Consider the following 20,985-nt stretch of genomic DNA (forward strand, 5'->3'; position numbering starts at 1 on the left):
GTGAAAGATTTACTAGATAAGATCCAATTTGATTTGAGTTCCAAAATAAACTTTAGTAATAAAGAATCTAGATATAAACAAAGACTAAAACTAATTTTAGAGCAAAGTAAATTTTGATTGGAGAATTTTACTATTATCTTACATGCACAAACAAATTTCTTTGAATCAAACTATTAAACATAAATACACCAAATTTTTTAGTTTATTTAGTTTATAAAAGCTCTTTAAAAACAAATATAAAAATAATAATAAAAAATTAAGAATAAAAAATCAAACTAAGAAATGTGAAATTTAAAATTGTTTGAAGATTTATTTAGATCAACACACAACAAAAAAGAACAAAACAAAAAGGACAAAACCAAAAAAACTAAAAAAAAAAACTAAAAAAATTTAATTATCTATTATTATTATTATTATTTTTTTTTATGAAACCTAGAATTATATTTCAGAACACAAAGCCTCTTCGGTTAAAACCGGAAACTATTTTTTTTTTTCGCTAAAACCTACCTCCCTCTCCCTACCACAATATTCATTTAAGATACCATTAATATTAACTCATCTAATATATGTTTAGCCTTCTCAATTGCAATACCTTCTTGTCTGATTTATAGCTGCATGTCATCATTACAAACCAATTTCGTAGAAAAATGCAGACAGCACGGTGAAAAAATTAAAAAAATCAGCTCTATTTATCGTCACCGGAGTACCTTAAAATTAAGATAGAAATCGGCGTATAAAATCAAATTCCCGATCTGCACAACCGCTAGTAAAAATCATTGAACTTTCATTTACAATCGTGGATCGATGTGCATTAGTTTTTAGAAATGTTGGCTAAATTTGCACTCATTTTTGCTACCTGTGTCGCTGATCTGTCCCTACGAAATTAAATCTGTCTGTAATCTGCTCCCGTGTTTGCTAAATATGTCCGAAATTTGCACCCATTTAAATCTTTTTGTCATTGCCCCTGTTTTTTCTAAAACGTGCTATAGATTTGCGAGTGCATATGCAAGTTTTGTCCGTAATTTGCATTGTGTTTTCTAATTTTGTCCCGAACTTGCCATTGTTTTTGCCAATTTCTCTCCAGTTTGCCATTATGTTTTCTAATTTTGTTTTAATTTACCCTAGTCTTGTCTAATTGTACGCAATTTACCCTTCTTTAATGAAATTTGTCCTAATCTGCGCCACTATATTTGTTCTGTGTCGACAATTTACCATTGTTTTTGCTGAAATGTATGTGTAATTTGGCATTGTATGAGTGAACTCTGTCCTAGGTTTGACCGTTTATTGGCCCCGCCTTGCTGATTTTATAGGTACTTTTGCTTCTGTTTTGCTGAATTTGTTGGAAAGCCATGGCATCCTCTAGAGTGCAAGCTCTAGAAGAAGAGAATGCCAAACTAGTGGCAGAAATGGCGTCAATGAAAAAGAAAATAATGGTGCACCTGAGGAAGCAGCAGGCGGAATTGCAGGCCAAAGTTCAGGAGGCGGAGGCCCGTGCCTCTGCTGCCGAAGCTGCTCTTGCTTCGCAAACTTCAGGCTCGGTGGATGACGAAATCAGCAAGCTGAAGGCTGCATTGGAGATGGAGAAGCAGCGGAGTGGCCAGCTGGAAGAAAGGGCTTTTGAAGAGAAGGAGAAATTGGAGTCTCAGATCTGCGAGTGTAAGTTTCTAAATTTAAGGTTATTACAGTTTTTCTACTATTAGTTTAATTTAATTCTGCCTCTTTTTTCTCGCAGTTTGGCTGAAATGTTGTTTGCAATGTACCTGAAATCACTGAAATGAGCGGATATGCAAATTAAGATTTCAATTGCAATCCTTACATATTTAGGGTTTTTTTACTCGCTATATGTCTGGGATTATAAAGTGTAATTCTGCCTCAGGTTTGTTTGCAATTTGCCTGAAATTGCTAGATGAATTCCATCTCAGATTGTTTGAATATTACCTGAAATTATTTGGTGTGCAAATTAGGCTTTGGATTGTGAAGTGTTCGTTTGCAGTTTGCTTGGAATTGCTATAATGCATAGGGGTGTGTGTTGAGATTTCTATTTTAACTTGTTTTGTATTCAATTTCTCTGAAATTATTTGATGAATTGTACCTCAGATTGTTTGTAAATTGCCCAAACTTACTACAATGTGTAGACATGCAAGCGTTTTGCTTGAAGTCACAAGTGTAAAATACCCTGGCAATTGAGCGGTAGATTTTTACAAATCCGAGACTCAACTTTCCACACTCCTTATCCAGCTCTCGCATCCTGGCTTTATGCATTACATTCTGCCATGCAACCAAAGTTAAAAGCACCAATATAGCATTAAAATCATACAAAAAGGAAGCTGAAGAACTCAGCGTGACTGCCATTTTCTGCCAAGTTCATTAACAAACCTTAATTCCAAGTTAATCTTCTAAAAGGAATAGATAAGCTTGAAAATGCAAAATATACTTGCAAAATTTTAGTAGTTTTATTATCCTTAGTAAGTGGCAATTAAGCTATATTCCCAAAACTCATATTGTCAATCTTATCTTAGTAATTTTAGGCTTTGGATTGTGAAGTGTTCGTTTGCAGTTTGCTTGGAATTGCTATAATGCATAGGGGTGTGTGTTGAGATTTCTATTTTAACTTGTTTTGTATTCAATTTCTCTGAAATTATTTGATGAATTGTACCTCAGATTGTTTGTAAATTGCCCAAACTTACTAAAATGTGTAGACATGCAAGCGTTTTGCTTGAAGTCACAAGTGTAAAATACCCTGGCAATTGATCGGTAGATTTTTACAAATCCGAGACTCAACTTTCCACACTCCTTATCCAGCTCTCGCATCCTGGCTTTATGCATTACATTCTGCCATGCAACCAAAGTTAAAAGCACCAATATAGCATTAAAATCATACAAAAAGGAAGCTGAAGAACTCAGCGTGACTGCCATTTTCTGCCAAGTTCATTAGCAAACCTTAATTCCAAGTTAATCTTCTAAAAGGAATAGATAAGCTTGAAAATGCAAAATATACTTGCAAAATTTTAGTAGTTTTATTATCCTTAGTAAGTGGCAATTAAGCTATATTCCCAAAACTCATATTGTCAATCTTATCTTAGTAATTCTTTCAAAAATAACTTGTCCAAACACACACACATTATGAAGTTCCAGGGAGATCAAGTCGATTGGGTGTTATTGTACTACAAAAGATCTGAAGCAACATACCATACTCGATAACTTCTTGCCCTTCCCTTGAGGAAATCCTGACACCAACAAAATCCATATTTTCTATTATTTCCCTAAGTTACCGGGTTCGCCCTTGGACCCCCTTGGTGCCGGTCCTGGTTCGAACAGGTTCCTTGTTCAGGTCCGGTTCGGATTGGGTTCGACCAAGGTTTTAATAACCTAGAGGTGGTTCGTCCTTGGTCGAACCCAAGCGAACCCGGGTCGAACCTAGTCGAACCCGGGCGGCCCAAAAAAGAAAATTATATGCAAAATTTAATTTTTTTTTGAATTCCGCCTGCTAAAAAGTGAAACTTATACCCTAAAAGTGACTTCTAAAACATTATATTCACTCATTTCACCTCTAAAAGTGGCATTGGCTCATCTAATGTCAATGTCAATGAGGAGGATGAGGAGGAGGAGGAATTAGATGATCCATTTGATGATTAAACTTTATATTGTTGAAAGTTGAAAGAATGATACTTGAATATTTTGTCATTTTGATATTAAACTTGATGTATATGATGCTATTATGGTATCATCATGATGCTATTATTACAAGCTTATGTTTGTTTTGTTGTTTATATGATGCTATGTGACATGCAAATTTTAATTCATGCTTATATATATATATATATATAGTTTACATGTTTTTGTAGTAACGAACCCAAACCCCTTTTCAAAATTTTGCTGTACCAGCGTACTGGGTTCTTCGAACTTGAACTGGTGCCTGAACCCGAACCGGTAACTTAGTTATTCCTAGAGCATTGCCATCAATGCATCAGCATGCAAGAGATAATGCTTTGGAAGGGGAAAATTTTGTTAGAATAATATTTTATATTATTAGTGTTACAATGGTCAATAATGTAACTGACTGTTAGACATCTTAAATGTCTACAGTAACAGGTAGTTAGAAGTAGGTAACTTCTTTAATAGCTAAGATATTTTGTAATTCCTATAAATGTATCTCTTCCCTCAGTTAATAAACTAAGTTTTTATCAGTGAATCATCTTTGATTTTCACGTGGTATCAGAGCTAGGGCACGAAATCTGTTTTTCTCAGAAAATCTGCACGTTTTTTAACGACCGAGGGTTTTTGCAACTTCGCCTAGGGTTTTGACCCTCTATTTCAAGGCGAATGTTTTTTTCGATTGCAGAGTCTTGGTGGGTTTTTCAAAACCTCGACTGGGTCACCATTAGATTTTTCTGGGTCTGCAGATTTTATTCGCCTAGGGTTTCTGCAACTTCTCCTAGGGTTTTGACCCTCTATGTCAAGGCGAATTTTTTTTTTGGTTGCAGAATCGATGTGGGTTTTTCGAGAGCTCAACTGGGTTGTCGTTGGATTTTTCTAGGTGCATCGTTTTCCTTGCCTCATTTTTTGAGCCCGCAAATTTGACCCTTCAATTTTAGAAAAATTATTCTGATTGTAGATTCTTTCTGTGGTTTTCGCAAGGATTTCTGGGTCTTCGTCAGATTTTTCTGGGTTAGTCGAAAATTTTACCTCGAAAATTGTGCCTAGGGTTTTGAGATTATCCCTTTCGTTTCAAGTTAGAATTTTTTTTTATTTGCAAAATCTTTGTGGGTTCTTTGAGACCTGAATTGGGTTGTCAACAGATTTTTTTGGGTCTTCCGAAAAATTTCTGCCTCGAAAATCGTGCCAGGGTTTCAATTTCTGCCCCTGAATCTGACTTGCAGAATTTGTTTATAAAAACCCTTGGTTTTCATCCTCTGGTTTTCGTGCATTCGTGCCTTCACCTGTTCGTCCTTGGGCTACGTGATGGCATCGTTGACGAACATTATGCGTCCTTGGGCTACGTGATGGCATCGTTGACGAACATTATGCTTGAAAGCAGCCAAAAGTTCAATGGCCGCAACTACAACAGCTGGAAGCAGCGTATGTTGACGATTTTTGAGTACCGATGTCTTGATGTAGTTGTTCTAGGCACGTCTCAACGTCCAGACATTGCCATAAAAGATTAGGACAAATAGGATGAGCGCAACCGGGAAGCCCTCATGCTCATCAAACTCTCTGTTACTGATGAGCAGCTACCTCAGGTACCGTTTGGCAAAACTGCGAAGGAGATATGGGATCATTTGAAGAGTCTCCATGAAACCTCTGACAAGAGCCGAGCATTCTTTTTGAATAACATGCTCTTTTCGATTATGATGGACGAGAGGACACCTCTGTAGGATCACTTGACCAAGATCAAGGACATCCGTGACCAACTTGAGGCGATTGGTTGCACAATGGAGGAAGAGGACATGGTCATCATCACTTGGAAGAGTTTGCCCAAATCTTATGAGCATTTCATCAAAACGCTAAATATCACTTCCACTGACGTTGATTTGAAGTTTTTCGATCTTTGCAACAAGCTTTTACAGCAAGATCAATGGTGCCAACAGTTTGGAAGCAGTACCAGTTCCACCTCCACCAAGCAAGCGTTCTCTGCCAAATCTTATGCTAAGAACAAAGGGAAGGCTCAATCTTCCCAGCCGAAAGGCTTTGGTTCTTCTTAGGACAACAAGAAGAAGAAGAACGTTCATTGCACTTATTGTCATAAGTTTGGTCACATGAAGGCCAAGTGTCGAATTTATTTGGCTTTTGAACAGAAGAAGCAGGGAGGGTCTCAACAGAAAGCAAATGTCACTGAACACTTTGAGCAGAAAGAATCTACTTTCTATGCTTTTATGGCCAAGAGAATGGCAGATCCAGTATACTCTTCTGCTTGGTATATTGATTCAGGAGCTTTGCGGCATTTTACTCATCGTTGGGATTGGTTCACGAAATTTGAACCATTTTCGGATTCAGTAATCTTCAGAGGAGGAGAAGAGTACACAGTTGCTAGTAAGGGCACTGTCCAGATTCACTCAGGAGGTAGAAATTTAATTTTTCTTCATGTCTACTATGTTCCAGGCATGGAACATAATCTCCTCTCTGTCAGTTAGATCATGAGGCATTTTCCTCAATTAGATGTTGTCTTCAGTTCGTCCATCAGCAACATCGTTGATGGGGAGACTCGTACTACAATCGCTATGGGACTTGAAGATCATGGTTTGTATAGACTTGCTCATTCCGGTGATTCTCAAGAGCATGCTTTGGTTGCTAGGAGTACATCCATCATAACACTTTGGCATCAACTTAAATGTGCACTATCTCTCTCAGTTATATCGGGAGGGTTTGGTTACTCGTCTACTGGAGATCCAACCCCAAAATCATGGTGTTTGTGGAGCCTGTCAAGCTGGGAAGCAGCATCGCATACCATTCTCGGATGGCAATTCTTGGCGAGCCTCCAAGGTTCTTCAATTGGTTCACGCTGATGTATGTGGGCCAATGAACACCATCTGTTACTGGTTGCAGGTACTTCTTGTTATTTGTTGACGATTTCAGTTGTAAAATGTGGGTTTATTTTCTGAAAAATAAATCAGATGTGTTCAGTACATTTCAACAATTTAAGGCCTTAGTTGAGAAAGAATCCGGTTCTCAGATTGTCACTCTAAGGTCAGATAATGGGGGGAAGTTTTGTTCCAATGACTTCTCTACATTTTGTGCTACACATAGCATTAAACACCAACTCACCACACCATACACCCCTCAGCAAAATGGTGTAGTTGAACGTAGAAATCGCACCATTACTGAAATGGCTCGTTCTATGATAGAACATAGAAATGTTCCTAAGAAATATTGGCTCGAAGCAGTGTACACTGCAGTCTATTTGCTAAATCGGTCACCTACACATGCCGTTAAGAAGATGACTCCTGAAGAAGCCTGGTCAGGACGCAAGCCTAAAGTGGGTCATTTGAAAGTCTTCGGTTCTACCGCTCATGTATGGATTCCGGACGCCAAACACTTATGTTTATTGGATACAATGACAACCACAAGGCCTACAGGTTGATTGATGTGGAGACAGATCGTCTCATTTTCAGTCGTGATGTTGTGGTTGATGAGACTACTGGTCCATTCATGCCTTCTACTACTCCTAGTCTTGTGACTCAATTTGTGAAGACTCTTGATGTTGGTGTTCGTCTTCCTCTTGGTTCCCATGATGGGAGGGCTTCAGAGCATTTTGACTCTGAAGATGAGGAATCTATTGATCCAGCACCATCTGATTTTCCATAGGATTCGCATCCAGATGACTTTGTTCCAGAAACTCCAGGGGATGTTGTTTCTCCAATGCTAGATGTTGGTACTCCTACCCTCAGGCCTAAGTGGTGGGCCAAGACTATTGGAGATCTTCATGATGATGAGCTTATTGAGAGCAGATCCGCTTGTAGAATGAGAAAGCAACAAGATACAATCAACTTTGCACTTATGGCCAATATTCATAGCATCCATGAGCCCCAAACATATTCCGAGGCTGAAGGCATTCCTGAGTGAGAAAAGGCTATGGAGACCGAATACCATAGTCTTATGAAGAATCACACTTGGGTTCTTTTTGATTTGCCTCTTGGGAAGAAACCTATCAGTTGTAAATGGGTTTACAAAGTCAAGTATCATGCAGATGGTACTTTGGATAAGTACAAGGCCAGATTGGTTGCTCAGGGTTTTACATAGCGGGAGGGCATTGACTACGAGGAGACTTTTGCTCCTACTGCCAAGATGAGTACCGTTTGTCTTCTTCTCGCCATTGTAGCTCAGTTTGGATGGAAACTTCACCAAATGGATGTTAAGAGTGCATTCTTCAACGGTGAGTTGCAGGAAGAAGTTTATATGACTCAACCCCCTGGCTTCAACGTTCATGGTAAGGAACATTAGGTTTGCAGATTGGTAAAAGCCCTCTATGGCATGAAGCAAGCCCCTTGGGCTTGGTACTTCAAGATTGATCAGTATTTGGTTGAACATGGTTTTCAACGCAGTCCCTCTGACACTAATCTGTACGTCAAACTTTTCGGTGATGAGATCCTTTTTCTTGTTGTCTACGTGGATGACTTGATCATTACTAGAAATTTGGCACATTTGATTGCCGCAATCAAACAGTACTTGTGCCAAGCTTTTGACATGACAGATTTGGGGCTTCTCCATTATTGCTTAGGTGTCGAAGTGTGACAGACTAATGACAGTATCTTTATTTCACACTCCAAGTTTGCCCACAGTTTGTTGGATAAGTTTTGAATGCAGGATTGTAAACCTGCTTCCACACCTATGGAGAAAGGGCTGAAGTTATCAGCCAAGTCTGATTCACTTGCCGTAGATGAGACCGAATTCGGGCAACTAGGAGGCAGCCTCATCTATCTCACTGCCACTAGACTTGACATCTGTTTTGCTGTCAGCTACATCTCTTTCTTCATGACAACTCCAAAAGTTGATCATTGGATTGCAGCGAAGCGAGTGCTGCGATATTTTGAAGGCACTTCCGATTATGTCATTTTGTATAGCAGGTGCAACGATCCAAAGCTGAATGGTTATAGTGACTCAGATTGGGCAGTCTCAATGGATGACAAAAAATCTACTTCTGGGTACGTATTCAGTTTGGGTAGTGGTGCCGTCACTTGGAGCAGCAAGAAGCAACAGGCTGTGGCTCTTTCCTCCACTGAAGCCGAATATCGGGGAACAATCAAGGTCGCATGTGAGGTAGTTTGGCTCCGAAGGATGCTTTCTGACATGCAAATGCCGCAAGCAGGTCCTTCTCCCTTGTATACTGATAATCAAGGGGTGCTCAAACTGGCCAAAAATCCAGTCTTCCATGAACGTACCAAGCATGTTCGAACTTCATTGTCACTACATCCGCCAGCTGGTAGAAGATGGATCAGTTCAGTTGTAGTATGTTCCGACAGCGGATCAGACTGCGTGGATATTCTCACCAAGTCTCTGAGCCCGGATAAGTTTGTAAAATTCAGGGGGCAACTTGGTGTTTTGATAGATTGACCATTAAGGGAGGGTGTTAGAATAATATTTTATATTATTAGTGTTAATGGTCAATAATGTAATTGATTGTTAGACATCTTAAATGTCTACAGTAATAGGTAGTTAGAAGTAGGTAACTTCTTTAATAGCTAAGATATTTTTTAATTCCTATAAATGTATCTCTTCCCTCTGTTAATAAACTAAGTTTTTACCAGTGAATCATCTCTGATTTTCACAAATTTTAGGGTGTCCTGATAGGTAGACATACTAATCAAAATGTACAATCATATTTCAGATGGATGAGTTGCTTGGGTGTTATCAAGGGAGGCAAACCTTCCTCCAGCCACTGCTTCTACTGTCGCATCAAATTGTTCTATCCCCTCACCACCTAGAATATTTGTGGGCATTATCATCACTTTTCAACTTGACTTGTTAGCAATGATCCTCATATAAATAGCAGTTCCACCTTGGCCCATTCCTAAATACCCACAACTGCTTCATTCCTGCCTTGACCTCTTTGTTGACGTGTATTTTGTACACAATCATACACAGAATAAAATACCCAAGGGTACCTTATCCTCTCTTGAATAAAGCCTCTGATTGCTGAAGATGTCGCAAAAAAGGATCAATCAGGGTGACTCCAATGTTCTTTTGTCTGTATCCTTGCGTGTGTTGTGGATATTCTGGATTGTTACTGGCTTGTGGATCCGGAGGAGTAGAGAAATTGTTCGGAGGGATCGATGTAGTTAGGGGTTCTTGATTTCTCTGATTTCTATGATAAACCCTTTGGTTCGCAACTCCTGAGGACTGGTGGAATACCTCCTTTATTCCCTCAACTAAGACACTATTGTTCAAAGGTGGAAAATAATACTCGGAGTCCTCTATGGGTCCATTTGCGGATGCAGGTGGGAACTGGGAACCCGGAGGTACCATCGGTCCATTAGCAGATTCTGGTGGAAATCTCCCATTTCTAGTCTGGTTATCTTCTTCCTGTGAATATCTGTAGCTTTCCACAATCATTGCTTGATCATACCGTGTAGTTGGGACCATTTCGAATCCAGTCGTGGGTGGATTTTCAGGTGGATCATTACTGCGCATCTCTTGCTGGAATATGTCGGCTGCGATTTTGAACTCAGGACACTGCAACTCAGAATGCTGGTTTGTACTGTGGAGCCTACACCAACTAGACAGGGCCGCTTCTGCCAAAAAGACTTTACTGGTAGGATGACTTTCTTGATTCTGGGAATTTGACGGGTTATCTAGTGGCGTCACCACGTTTCCATTATTAGGAGCGGTATTCCATGGTCTCTTCTGAAAGCCTTGGTTGTTATTCCCCTGATAATTGTTCCTGAAACCTTGATTATTATTTCCTTGGAAATTCTGATTGTTTGTATGTTGGCCATGGTTGACCCTCTGCATGCTTTGGAGTTGATTATTCTGATTCCTTAGATGAGTTACTTCGGTTGACAGCCTTTTGACTTGTTCAATCAACTCTTTCATTTCATCCTTTTCTTCATGTGTTCTTGATGAGTTTGTTGCGTTTTGCAGGTACACAGGTTGTGCTGGTGGGGCTTGTGAAAGTGGAACTCCGGGATGAGGGACCAATTGGTTTGCCGACTGCGTGCTAGGATATGTTGCCTGTGCAATGGGATTCATAATTGGGGTTTGGTTGGCCAATGCCATACCAACTGCTTGTATTTGATTTGGAGCTGCGACAGGTCCCAAATGTAATAGTGGCCCAGTGATATTCTGTCCCATGTGCCTACTGACTTCAATAGCTTTCGCGTATGCTGCGTTTAGGTCATTTGGTATAGGATGTGTCCTTACGAACATGGCGGTAAGATGATCTAGGGCTCCATAATAGATCTCCCTTGGGTCAGCAATGAGGTAGGGATGTCGTAACATCGTGTATGCGCGATGGAACCTATTGTTGAAAGAGGTGATTGGTTCATGTTCTCTCCTTCGGATTTCAACAAATTGTCTATATAATTCGGCCGACGTGGTTGGTATACCAAACTTAGCAATAAATGCATCCTTCATTGCGTCCCAAGTCCTGATTGACCCTATAGGCAAATGAATGAACCAGAAGTACGCCTCTTCTCCCAATGAGTAGGGAAAAAGCCTACATGCTACATCTCCATATTCGATTTGTCTGTTACGAAGATGATCCTCGAACATCTTGATATGATCCTCTGCTGTACGATTGAAATCACTGACATTGAATTTTGAACAAAAGTGTTCTGGATTCTTTGGCATATCATGATAGACTGCAAATTCCAATGGTGATGGATTGTTGATTAGCCAAGTAGCGCCGTTAAGTGCATGAGGAGGAGGAGGAGGAGGAGGAGCACGGTGTGTCATCGTGTTTCTCGGAGTTTGAGAACTCGATAAGAGACTTGATGAACTGGCTTGACTTGTCGGTTGGGAAATTGCTTGGATACTTGCTTGAATTGCTGCTTGTACTTGTTCTTGAAGGGACGGAGCCTGTGATGACTCAGGAGATTCCTCCAATCTTAGTTCAAATTCTTTGGGAGTATCTTCTCTCTTGACTCGCTTCGACCTTGAAGTAAACTGAAGCTCACTCAAATTCTTGACGCCTGGTGTCGACCTCAATATCCTTTGATGTTTCTCGGGCGAGAAAGAACCAATGCGATCCAGCGTGAAGATTTGGTCTTGCGGAGACTACTATAAGTTCCTTTGATTGCGAAGCTCTCTGGCTGCGATTCTTCGGTGTTCTTCAGCCCTATCTTCTTCTTGTTCCAAGATGATTCTCACTCTGTTATACTCAGCTTCACTTCTCCTTACGTTCCACGCTAGGTGATTCAATCCTGAAACAATATCTTCTTGAATGCCGCCTATCTGCAAATTAGGTTGCACTACTTGATTCAACCCTTCATGTGGCAACACCATCGTGATTCATGATCATGCTTGAAATGTATTCCTCTTTTTTTTTGGTAAATTTTCTGGATAGCACTGTTCCTTTAGATCTGTGGTTCAAGCCCTCCTTCTAGCGCCAATTCTGTTGACGTGTATTTTGTACACAATCATACACAGAATAAAATACCCAAGGGTACCTTATCCTCTCTTGAATAAAGCCTCTGATTGCTGAAGATGTCGCAAAAAAGGATCAATCAGGGTGACTCCAATGTTCTTTTATGTAGGGTCTCTACGTGTGGATAAGCACCAGTGGTCGTTGTGAATGCTGTTTCATCAAGGGGCCTTACGTCCTCCGATTTGCAGGAACAGAAATTTCCTAAAACTAACAAGTTCTCAAAAAGATCAAAAGGTAGAGTTTACAAGGGATAAATTCTAATCTAATCCTATGAATGACCCAATGTAGGCTAGACTTGGCAAGATTCTACCAATTTCAATATTGCCATGAAATAACAACCCAACTGAAATTGATGCAATCTTCTAAGGTAACAAATAATTTTTTTTCAATTCATCAAGGATCATGGACACTACCACAAAGGCACATATCCAAAGCTCAATGACGATTGAAGGTTTAAGTAATTTAAGTATCTCCAGTTGACCACGCAAGGCGTTCCCACAATCAGTAAGAAGCTAGTGGTTTGGAACGTGAATCTCACCAAAATCAAGCCCAACACTTAGTCCTTCAAACTTAAATACTACTTCGACTGAGAATGATTCAAGAAAACGAACAACCATGAAGATAGCCACAAGAATTGCAATAAAACACCATAACTTCAATATTTTATTGATCTCAAAGCCAAAATAGACAACAATTGCTTGAAATTCCTTCTTCAATGCTCAATCTTTCTACAAAAATAACTTTCTTCTTTCCAAAAAGCTCTAAACTTCTAACTATTTCTTATTTTCTCTCTCATCTCTAATGACAAAATGAAAATGAGTGAGGGTATATATAGCATCCTCAATTACAATGAACGGCCCAGATCAAAAGAAGATCAATGGCTGAGATTTTGACACCTAAACCCTAATTAGGGTTTTATTACAAAAGTTCCCTTTTTATTGCACAATATTAAATGCATAGCCAAATATTTAATTTGGCACAAAAATCTAGGAAACATAGACCAATGACAATTAAGGTGCCATGTCATCTATAACAACCTCTCTTCTAGAACTTTATTCCCTTTCCAATGCTCCTTTTTAGCATATGCAATGAATCTGGACACGATTCCCTCGATCTCAGCAATAGGAATCTCAGGAAGATTCCTCATTCGTTCTTCCAAGTGAATAATTTGATCAAAGGCCTTGAGAAGAGCTGTGTCCCATTCAGGTTCGAGTTCCTTAATTTTCTCAATCAGGAGCATAGTAGCAAACATTTGATCTCTTTGCTCATCTGTAATAACATTCTCATCTTTGCAAAAGATGACCTTGACCCTTTCTTCCAATTCTTGAAGATCCACATCTGTCTCAACTTCGATCCTTTTGCCAAGAATAGTACATAAAACCCCAAACACCTTGTCCTGGATCGGATGGATGACCTCCTCTACTTGATTGCATTTGGTGCTGGTGTCCTCGAAGAGAACTTCCTTCATCTGGAGTAAAGTAGACCACTGGAGTAAATTATGAGCTCCTCCATCCATTATTTTTTCTTGTGCTAAGATCTTTCTTGGTGTTTGCCTGATTACTTGAAGAACAGGAATGATAACATCTTTAGTATGAGCAAAGGCGGCTACTGTTATCATTAGGTTGTGGATGATCTCAAGGACCTGGATAGCTCGATGGATGGTCTGCATCATTCTTGTTGCAAACTCAACGACAACTGTATGGGATTTGTCAATCCAAGAGCTCATAAGCTGGACCAAGCTCTTAACTTTCTCTGCTTCACCAACTGATTCAAGGGGAAGTGCTTGCACAGGAGATACTGCTGGATCCTGACGTCCCAAAGGCTGACTGAGGTGGCTAAAGTAGCCTCTCCAAGCACCGACCTCTCTCTCAAGTTTTCTACTCTTTTCCATTTCTTCCTTAAGTTTATCTTTAAGCGCCTCAAATGAATCAGTTGCCTCATCCAATGCCTGCTCGGTGGTGAGTGGACCAAGCTCAACGGTTTCTACATCATACTCTTTTGCAAGGATCTCACCTTCGTACTTGTCCACTGCCGGTGTAGCTATCTGCAACTTCCTGGACCCTGTTTCATCTCTGATCATCTTGGACATTTTGGTGGCCTTCCTCTTTTCTGTTACTCCCTGAGAATCTCCAACAAGGCTATCTAAATCAATCACATTATCTTCGTCCTCGATCACAATCACCCTTATTAGTCTCTCTTTCAACCAATCTGGAATGGCGGACCTTGTCTCTCTAACTTGTATTTCTTTAGGTAGTTACTCTTCTTTCCGGAGAGGAGACGTCGCTTCATCGTCATTCTAGTCTTCATGTAGTTCATTGACCTGGGGAGATTGACTTGATGAACGTTGAGATGCCTGTCCTTCTTCAGGTTTATCATTCTGAACCATTGACTCCATAGATTCCTCAACTTCAAGTGTCCTCTTCTCTTGTCGAGAAGATGTGCCGGATGAGCGATCTCGATTGGCCTCTTGCTTCTTCTTGGAAGATTCTCTTTTCTCAGGTCTTTCCTTCCTCTTCGCACCTCTATGATGAGGATTGCCTTCACTTACGCTTCTGGGGTGAGGATTGCCTTTGCTTGTGCTTCTAGGATGAGGATGGCCCTCACTTACGCTTGCTCCTTCTGCTGACCTTTCTTCCAAAGTAAAAGTCATTGATATATTTTGCTCTCTCAACTTTTGATGTTGTACATCAACCCATCTGCGAGTATAGGACAAAACTGGAGCCATCAAAGTCTTCAAGTCCACAACCTCAGGTTCATTCCAATCTATCTTTACTGCCTTGTCCTCTCTATCATAAGAGGATTGGAGGTGCCTGCCACTGTCCTGAGCTTGATCGGCCACTCTGTAAACTTTGCATTTCCTGATGAAATCCAAAGGCAATCTGGAATGCATCTTTCTTTTCACTTCCAAATCATCTGAGAGATTCATCCAAAAGTCCTCTACCTGACATTCATGCTTGTATTTTCTACCAACTGTCTCCTCTATATGTCCATAAGGATCAAAATTCTCTCTCAATGAAAAGAACGAAAATGAATATAAGGCCAACTCCCTTTCTGCATCATCTAAAGCTGGAACATTAGGACATACCTCAACTGAATTTCCTAGTATGATAGGTACAGGAATCCCATTTCCATGCCTGTGTCTGAATGCCTTCGCATAAGCTGCCAACTGCCTAGTCACCTCAAGTAGTACTATTCTGTCTGTCGGATATCTTGGCAACATATATGGAGGTGAAGGACACCCATGAACTCTGATATATGTAAACTTCTGAAATTGGATAAACCAAGCACCATACCTCTTTACAAGTTCTTGTGCCTCCTGAGACAGCCGATTATGAATCCCGCCTTGCAGTGTCCTGGTGATGTTCATTGTGAAGGTATCATTGACTAACTTGTAATTACTCCCAGGTGGATGATGCAAATGAACATAAGATTCACAAACTCTGACTTCTCCAGGTCCTCTTCCAATCGATCCTCTGTGAGGTAGTCCTGCATATTCAAAACTCCTGATCAAGGCATATATGATGTATGAGCTCATGTGGAATGACTTGGTAGCCTTCAGTCTTCTCAACTGTACGTCCAAGCAATGGCTAATAATTCTAGCCCAATGAATTGTTCCTTTTCCTTGAACTATCACTTGGATGAAGAAAAACATCCACTTCTCAAAATAGAAGGCTTGAGGAGCCCCTGTAACTCGATTGAGTAAGGTTATCAAATCTCTGTACTCCTCCTGGAAGTCGATCCTATGTGGTGTGTTGGAAATCTTGCTCAGGCAAGGACGACTTTTGAGTAACCAATTCTTGTTGATGATGCTCAAGCAAGTGTCTGGATCATCTTCGTACATGGATCTAGCTCCTTCCAAGCTTTTGTAAATCATATCTTTATGTTCTGGCAGATGGAGAGCTTCACTGATAGCCTCATCTGAAAGATAAGCCAACGTGTTTCCTTCCTTGGACATGATCGATCTTGACTGTGGGTCATAATGGCGAGCACACTCGATCATCAGCTCATGGCACTGGACTGCTGGAGGGAAGCCGGCCGCCTTGATAATGCCACTCTCAATTATTCTCCTTGCGACAGGTGATGGCTTTCCAATGTAAGGGACCTCTCGAAACTTCTTCACACTGAAGTTTCCCAAGTTGGTATCTCCAATGTTGCTCCATTTTGACACGATCTTGGTCTCCATTTCTTCATTCCTTTGATCTTCCTTCATGAGGGCTGGACGGCTGGTGGATGCTCCTGGCTTTGGGGTCGCCATCTCGACACCTATACAACATTTCATAATGAGCAATATACCTTGGAACGTAAAAATATAGATTAAGTTTAAGCTTTAAATTTAGGAAACTTCATGATAAATCTTTGAATTATCATTTCCTAAATATGATGATTATGCAATTGGAAATTCAAGATTCAAAATTCAAAATTAGGCTAGGAAGATCTTGCCATACCTTTCTTGGAGAATTAGCTCTAAAAAAAGATGCAAAAAATAAGAGATTTGCCAGGCAAAATGAATATCGAAGTCCTCTAGCAAAGGCGCTTCCTTCATCAACTTCACCACCTTGTGGGTCTTCAACGCCTTGAGGAACAATTCGCTCCACCTCCAACAAAATTCGCACTCCTCCTTGGATCAAAACTCGCACTTCTCCTTGGATGAGATTTCGCTCCTTCTATTGCCTCTCCAAATCGCATGTAGACAATGATTGAATGATGGATTAAAATGTTTCACAATACCTTTCTTATATAGGCGCTCACCGTTATACTCTCCCATAGGCCGACTTGGTGGAAATGAAACAAATAATAAGCAAAATTAAATAAAAGGGAGGCCGACCTTTATAAAATATTTAAAATAAAACCCCAAGCGCACTCCTTTCATTTAATAATTTAATTAATTAATTAAATGCCTTTGCAATTAAATTTCGATTTTTTTTAAAAGGCTAAAATTAATTATTAAATACCATGCGCACTTATTAAATGTCAATTTAATTTCAAAATGTTTCAAGGTTTTATCGAACTTGGCATTTAATGCAATTTGAATGATATTGGCGCCCAAGCATGGAAAACAATAGATATTAACAAGATCGCTCTGGTCCCTTGGAGAGGGACAGGAGCGCCCCTTCATTTTAGCCTTGTATCTCTCGCTTCTCACGTTCAAAGTCCCATCTTGGATGTCCAAAATAGCATTCTTGCTTGGCATTTGGGTTTTAATTTATTTCATCTTTGGAAGGAACTTGTTTTAAAGCAATTTCGCCCTGGTCCTTGACTGAAGGACAGGAGCGATTTTATTCTAGACCTCATACTTCTTGCCCTTTTACGTTCGAAATTTCTTCCTTTACGTCCAAAATGGGGTTTTCATTCGTGACTTCGAGTTTGATCTATTCAATTTTTAAATGAATGCTCTTTAGAACCATTTTCGCCCTGGTCCCTGGGTGAGGGACAGGAGCGATTTCATCTTTTTGTCCTTGATCCTCGTTTTCCAAATTGTCAATTTATGATGTGAGGTAATCAATGATCTCTATTGTCCGCTTAATGCATGTTTAATTCGCCTTCTCAAGACAAAACGAGCCCTTCTAAGGATTTTCGCCCTGGTCCTCCAGTGAAGGACAGGAGCGAACTTTGCATTTGAGCTTGAATTTGTTGACTTTTGACGTTAATCCCTTATTCATCGTCTTCCTAAAGATATTTCGGACCTTGCATGACTTCGCCTTGATATGGTTTTGGAAGGAAATGACTAGTTTAATAGAAATCGCCCTGGTCCTCTAGTGAAGGACAGGAGCGAACTTTAGTCCATGGCGCAAATCCTCAATCATATTGATATCAAATTGTCTTCAAGGCGTAAAATGTTATTGCTTACTCCATCTTGAATGTTTGAAACGAAAGTGGCCTCTTAAAATTAGGCATACTTGAATATTTCGCTCTGGTCCCTTGGAGAGGGACAGGAGCGCTTTGGCCATTTCCATCAAGTTCTCGTGGTCTTTGCAACTTTGTTCCTCTTCGAAGCATTCCTAATATCATCTCCATCATGCGCCTTGGCTTGGATCCGACCAAACTTGGAAGGGAAATCTAGACAATCTATATTTCGCCCTGGTCCCTTGGAGAGGGACAGGAGCGATCTTGCATTTATAAGCTCACTTGTGTTTCGCCAACTTTCAAAATTGTCTTCAACGGGTTGATTGTGCCTTCTTTCACTCATTTCCAACATGAAATTCGTTCTAACTTTGCGGGAAATTTGCCTTATGAGGAAATCGCTCTGGTCCCTTGGAGAGGGACAGGAGCGCCTTGGCCATTATGGGCTCACTTTGCGTTTTGCAACCTTCAAAATTATCTTCAATGGAGTGACTATACCCTCTTTCCTTCATATCAAGCTTGAAATTCGCTTTACCTTGGCCAAAAACATGTCTTGAGGGAAAATCGCTCTGGTCCCTTGGAGAGGGACAGGAGCTACCTTTGATATTCGCTTTGGTCCCTTGGTCAAGGACAGGAGCGCCTTAGCCAATTTGGGTTGATTTTCAACTTCGTAGACGGCTCAAGTTATATTCAATGAACAAAGCCTTCTTCTCCCGACCTCCTTAAATCGCCAAATCACTTAAATCTTGTGTGGACAACGCAAGTTTGGAATTCAAGCTCCGGTCCTTCAGTGAGGGACAGGAGCGATCCTTGTCATTTTAGCATATTTCCTTGTTAGTTGGTCGCTCAAATTATATTCAATGGACAAAACGTGCCCTCCTTGACCTCTTCCAATCAAAAAAATGTCTTGGCCCCGCAAGGACGGTGCAACTTTGAAAAACAAGCTCCGGTCCTTCAGTGAGGGACAGGAGCGATTTTGGTCCTTAGGGTCAAATCTTCATAATTATCATCTCAAATTTCCTTTGCTGGGGAAGATACCATCATTTCGCAAGTTATGAATAAAAGTCCAAATCCAAAAAAATGTCCAAGAAGGTGTGTTTGAGGAAAATCGCTCAGGTCCCTGGGTGAGGGACAGGAGCGAACTTGTCTTGAATCTTCAAAATTCATCGTTTTTGAGTCTTCGAAATCTTCAAAATCTTCAATTCGTGTTCGATCATATCCCCTGGCGATCCTGCACAAAACAATTTAAACAAGTCAATAACCAATATGCACAAAACTTTCGCCCTGGTCCATGGGTGAGGGACAGGGGCGATTTCACCTCTGTAGGCCAAAATATCCACATTTTTGGTCTTCAATCACTTGACAAGGCAAAATTAGGTCATCTCCAAGGCCAGGGGCAAGTTAGTAAACCTTCAAAAATTTGGTCAAAATTCACCCGGACAAAATTGCATAATTCAATCATTGAAATGCTAACACTTAATCATAACTTGAATGTGCCTTCAAAATTCTGACTGGACTCATCCTGAGACATACTCAACTTGCTGACAGACTCAAGCTAATTCAAAATTGCAATCTCAGCGAGGATGCTCAATAATCTTTCAAAATTAGACTGGACTCGGCTTGAAAATATCAAAAGTCAACTCCTAAAGCTTAACCCTAATCCAGACGACTCACTCATTTAATTCAAAACCCTAAAGCAGAGAGAAGAACAGGCAAAACAAAAGCAAAAAAGAGGGGGTCCCCATTTTAATGGGGCGATGTGTGAAATGGTCACAACACTCTTGCATAACCACATCAGACTGTGATTGTCATCTTTAACACAGGGAGCAACAGAGGCAGCTAGGAAGCAAGACATCTGTAAACTCCATTCAATGATGTTGTCTCTCTCACCAACAAACAGAAAAACTTACTAGCCAGGGCCTCATGAAGAATCTATTGCATTAGTGCCACCTTGATTTTGTCCAACCATCAAAGAGCTACAAAACATTAAAGCCCCTGCCATCCCCTTTGAGAATTGTAGGGGAGGTATCTTGGGGCATTTCACATCAGCCACACTAGTTATCTTTGGAGGGGAATTCTTGAGGAGTCATTCGTAGGGACAAATTGAAGTGATGAGCTAATTAAGTGGCAGATCCCTTATTGTCTACTATCAACTTGGTACCCACTTTAAACTGCATAAATGCCTATTATTGGGGCTGCAGGTTTATGATTTTGCACTTTAGAGAATTCAAATCCATCATGGAAACAGGGCATGGCTCTAATATGACTATTTCTTTGTTAATACCTGCAATTTTCACCACTGCGATGCTTGTGTTCATTGCTGTCACTCCTTCCTTTTCCATAGTAAGCAGTTCAGAATTTTTGTGGCCAACTTCCTAAAGTAAGTTGAGCTTCTCAGAGTTGGGGAGGTAATCATCTTGCAAGATTTTTGCCATCCAACAAAAGAGATCATTGTCTGTTATCAAAAGAAACAAATTTCATAGGAATGTGTCTGTTGCTAACGAGTTTGCTCTTTGTAGATTAGGGTAGTTTGTATACCCCTTCTTGCTCAAACTTGACCTAATCAGATTGAGGTCCAGTTTTTAAGGAACCACAAAAAGGATCCTTAGATGTTGTTCAATATTTTGTTTCTAAATGTGTCTTTTTCTGCATGCTCCCACCTTTGAGATCCTAAACAACACTGATAGATGTAGGGGAGGTCATGTCTTACTTGACAGAGTAAAATCAAGTTGAGATTGGTGGCAAAACTGTGAGGACTTTTTAAGAAAGAGACTCTTAAATACACTGTGACCTTTGAGACCATTTTTTAATATTGTAATAAGAAGTCAATAAAGGTTTGTGGCTTACAATGAGCACCCAAAAACACCAATACATATGTACATGTATATTTTTTGTCAATAAAGGTATATGTTTTTAAGTTTTTTGTATATATATATATACACACCTGTACCGTACCCAAGGGAAAGGCAATTGTCGTACTGGTGTACCTGTATCTCGTACCCAAACTGGCAACATGGCAATTCTATTATAACATAAAAACATGTCCTAATGGTTAGTTTGAACAC

The 20,985-nt window shown here is 40.1% G+C and overlaps 1 protein-coding gene across 2 annotated transcripts in view; it reads left to right on the forward strand.

The window, feature by feature from the left end:
* Positions 1-585: 585 nt before the first annotated feature.
* LOC131064657 (protein GRIP) overlaps positions 586-20,985 on the forward strand; it is a 289,846-nt gene continuing 269,446 nt past the window's right edge. The window contains exons 1-2 of one of the 2 annotated variants that reach the window (XM_059211057.1): positions 586-766; positions 1,311-1,656. In XM_059211057.1, coding sequence (XP_059067040.1) covers positions 1,350-1,656 — 307 coding nt within the window. In that variant the 5' untranslated portion in view covers positions 586-766; positions 1,311-1,349. Of the gene's footprint in view, positions 1,657-20,985 lie in introns of both variants that reach the window. The other variant, XM_059211056.1, reaches the window with a different exon arrangement.

The sequence above is a fragment of the Cryptomeria japonica genome, chromosome 9 (genome assembly GCF_030272615.1).
Source record: "Cryptomeria japonica chromosome 9, Sugi_1.0, whole genome shotgun sequence".
Taxonomy (NCBI): Eukaryota; Viridiplantae; Streptophyta; class Pinopsida; order Cupressales; family Cupressaceae; genus Cryptomeria; species Cryptomeria japonica.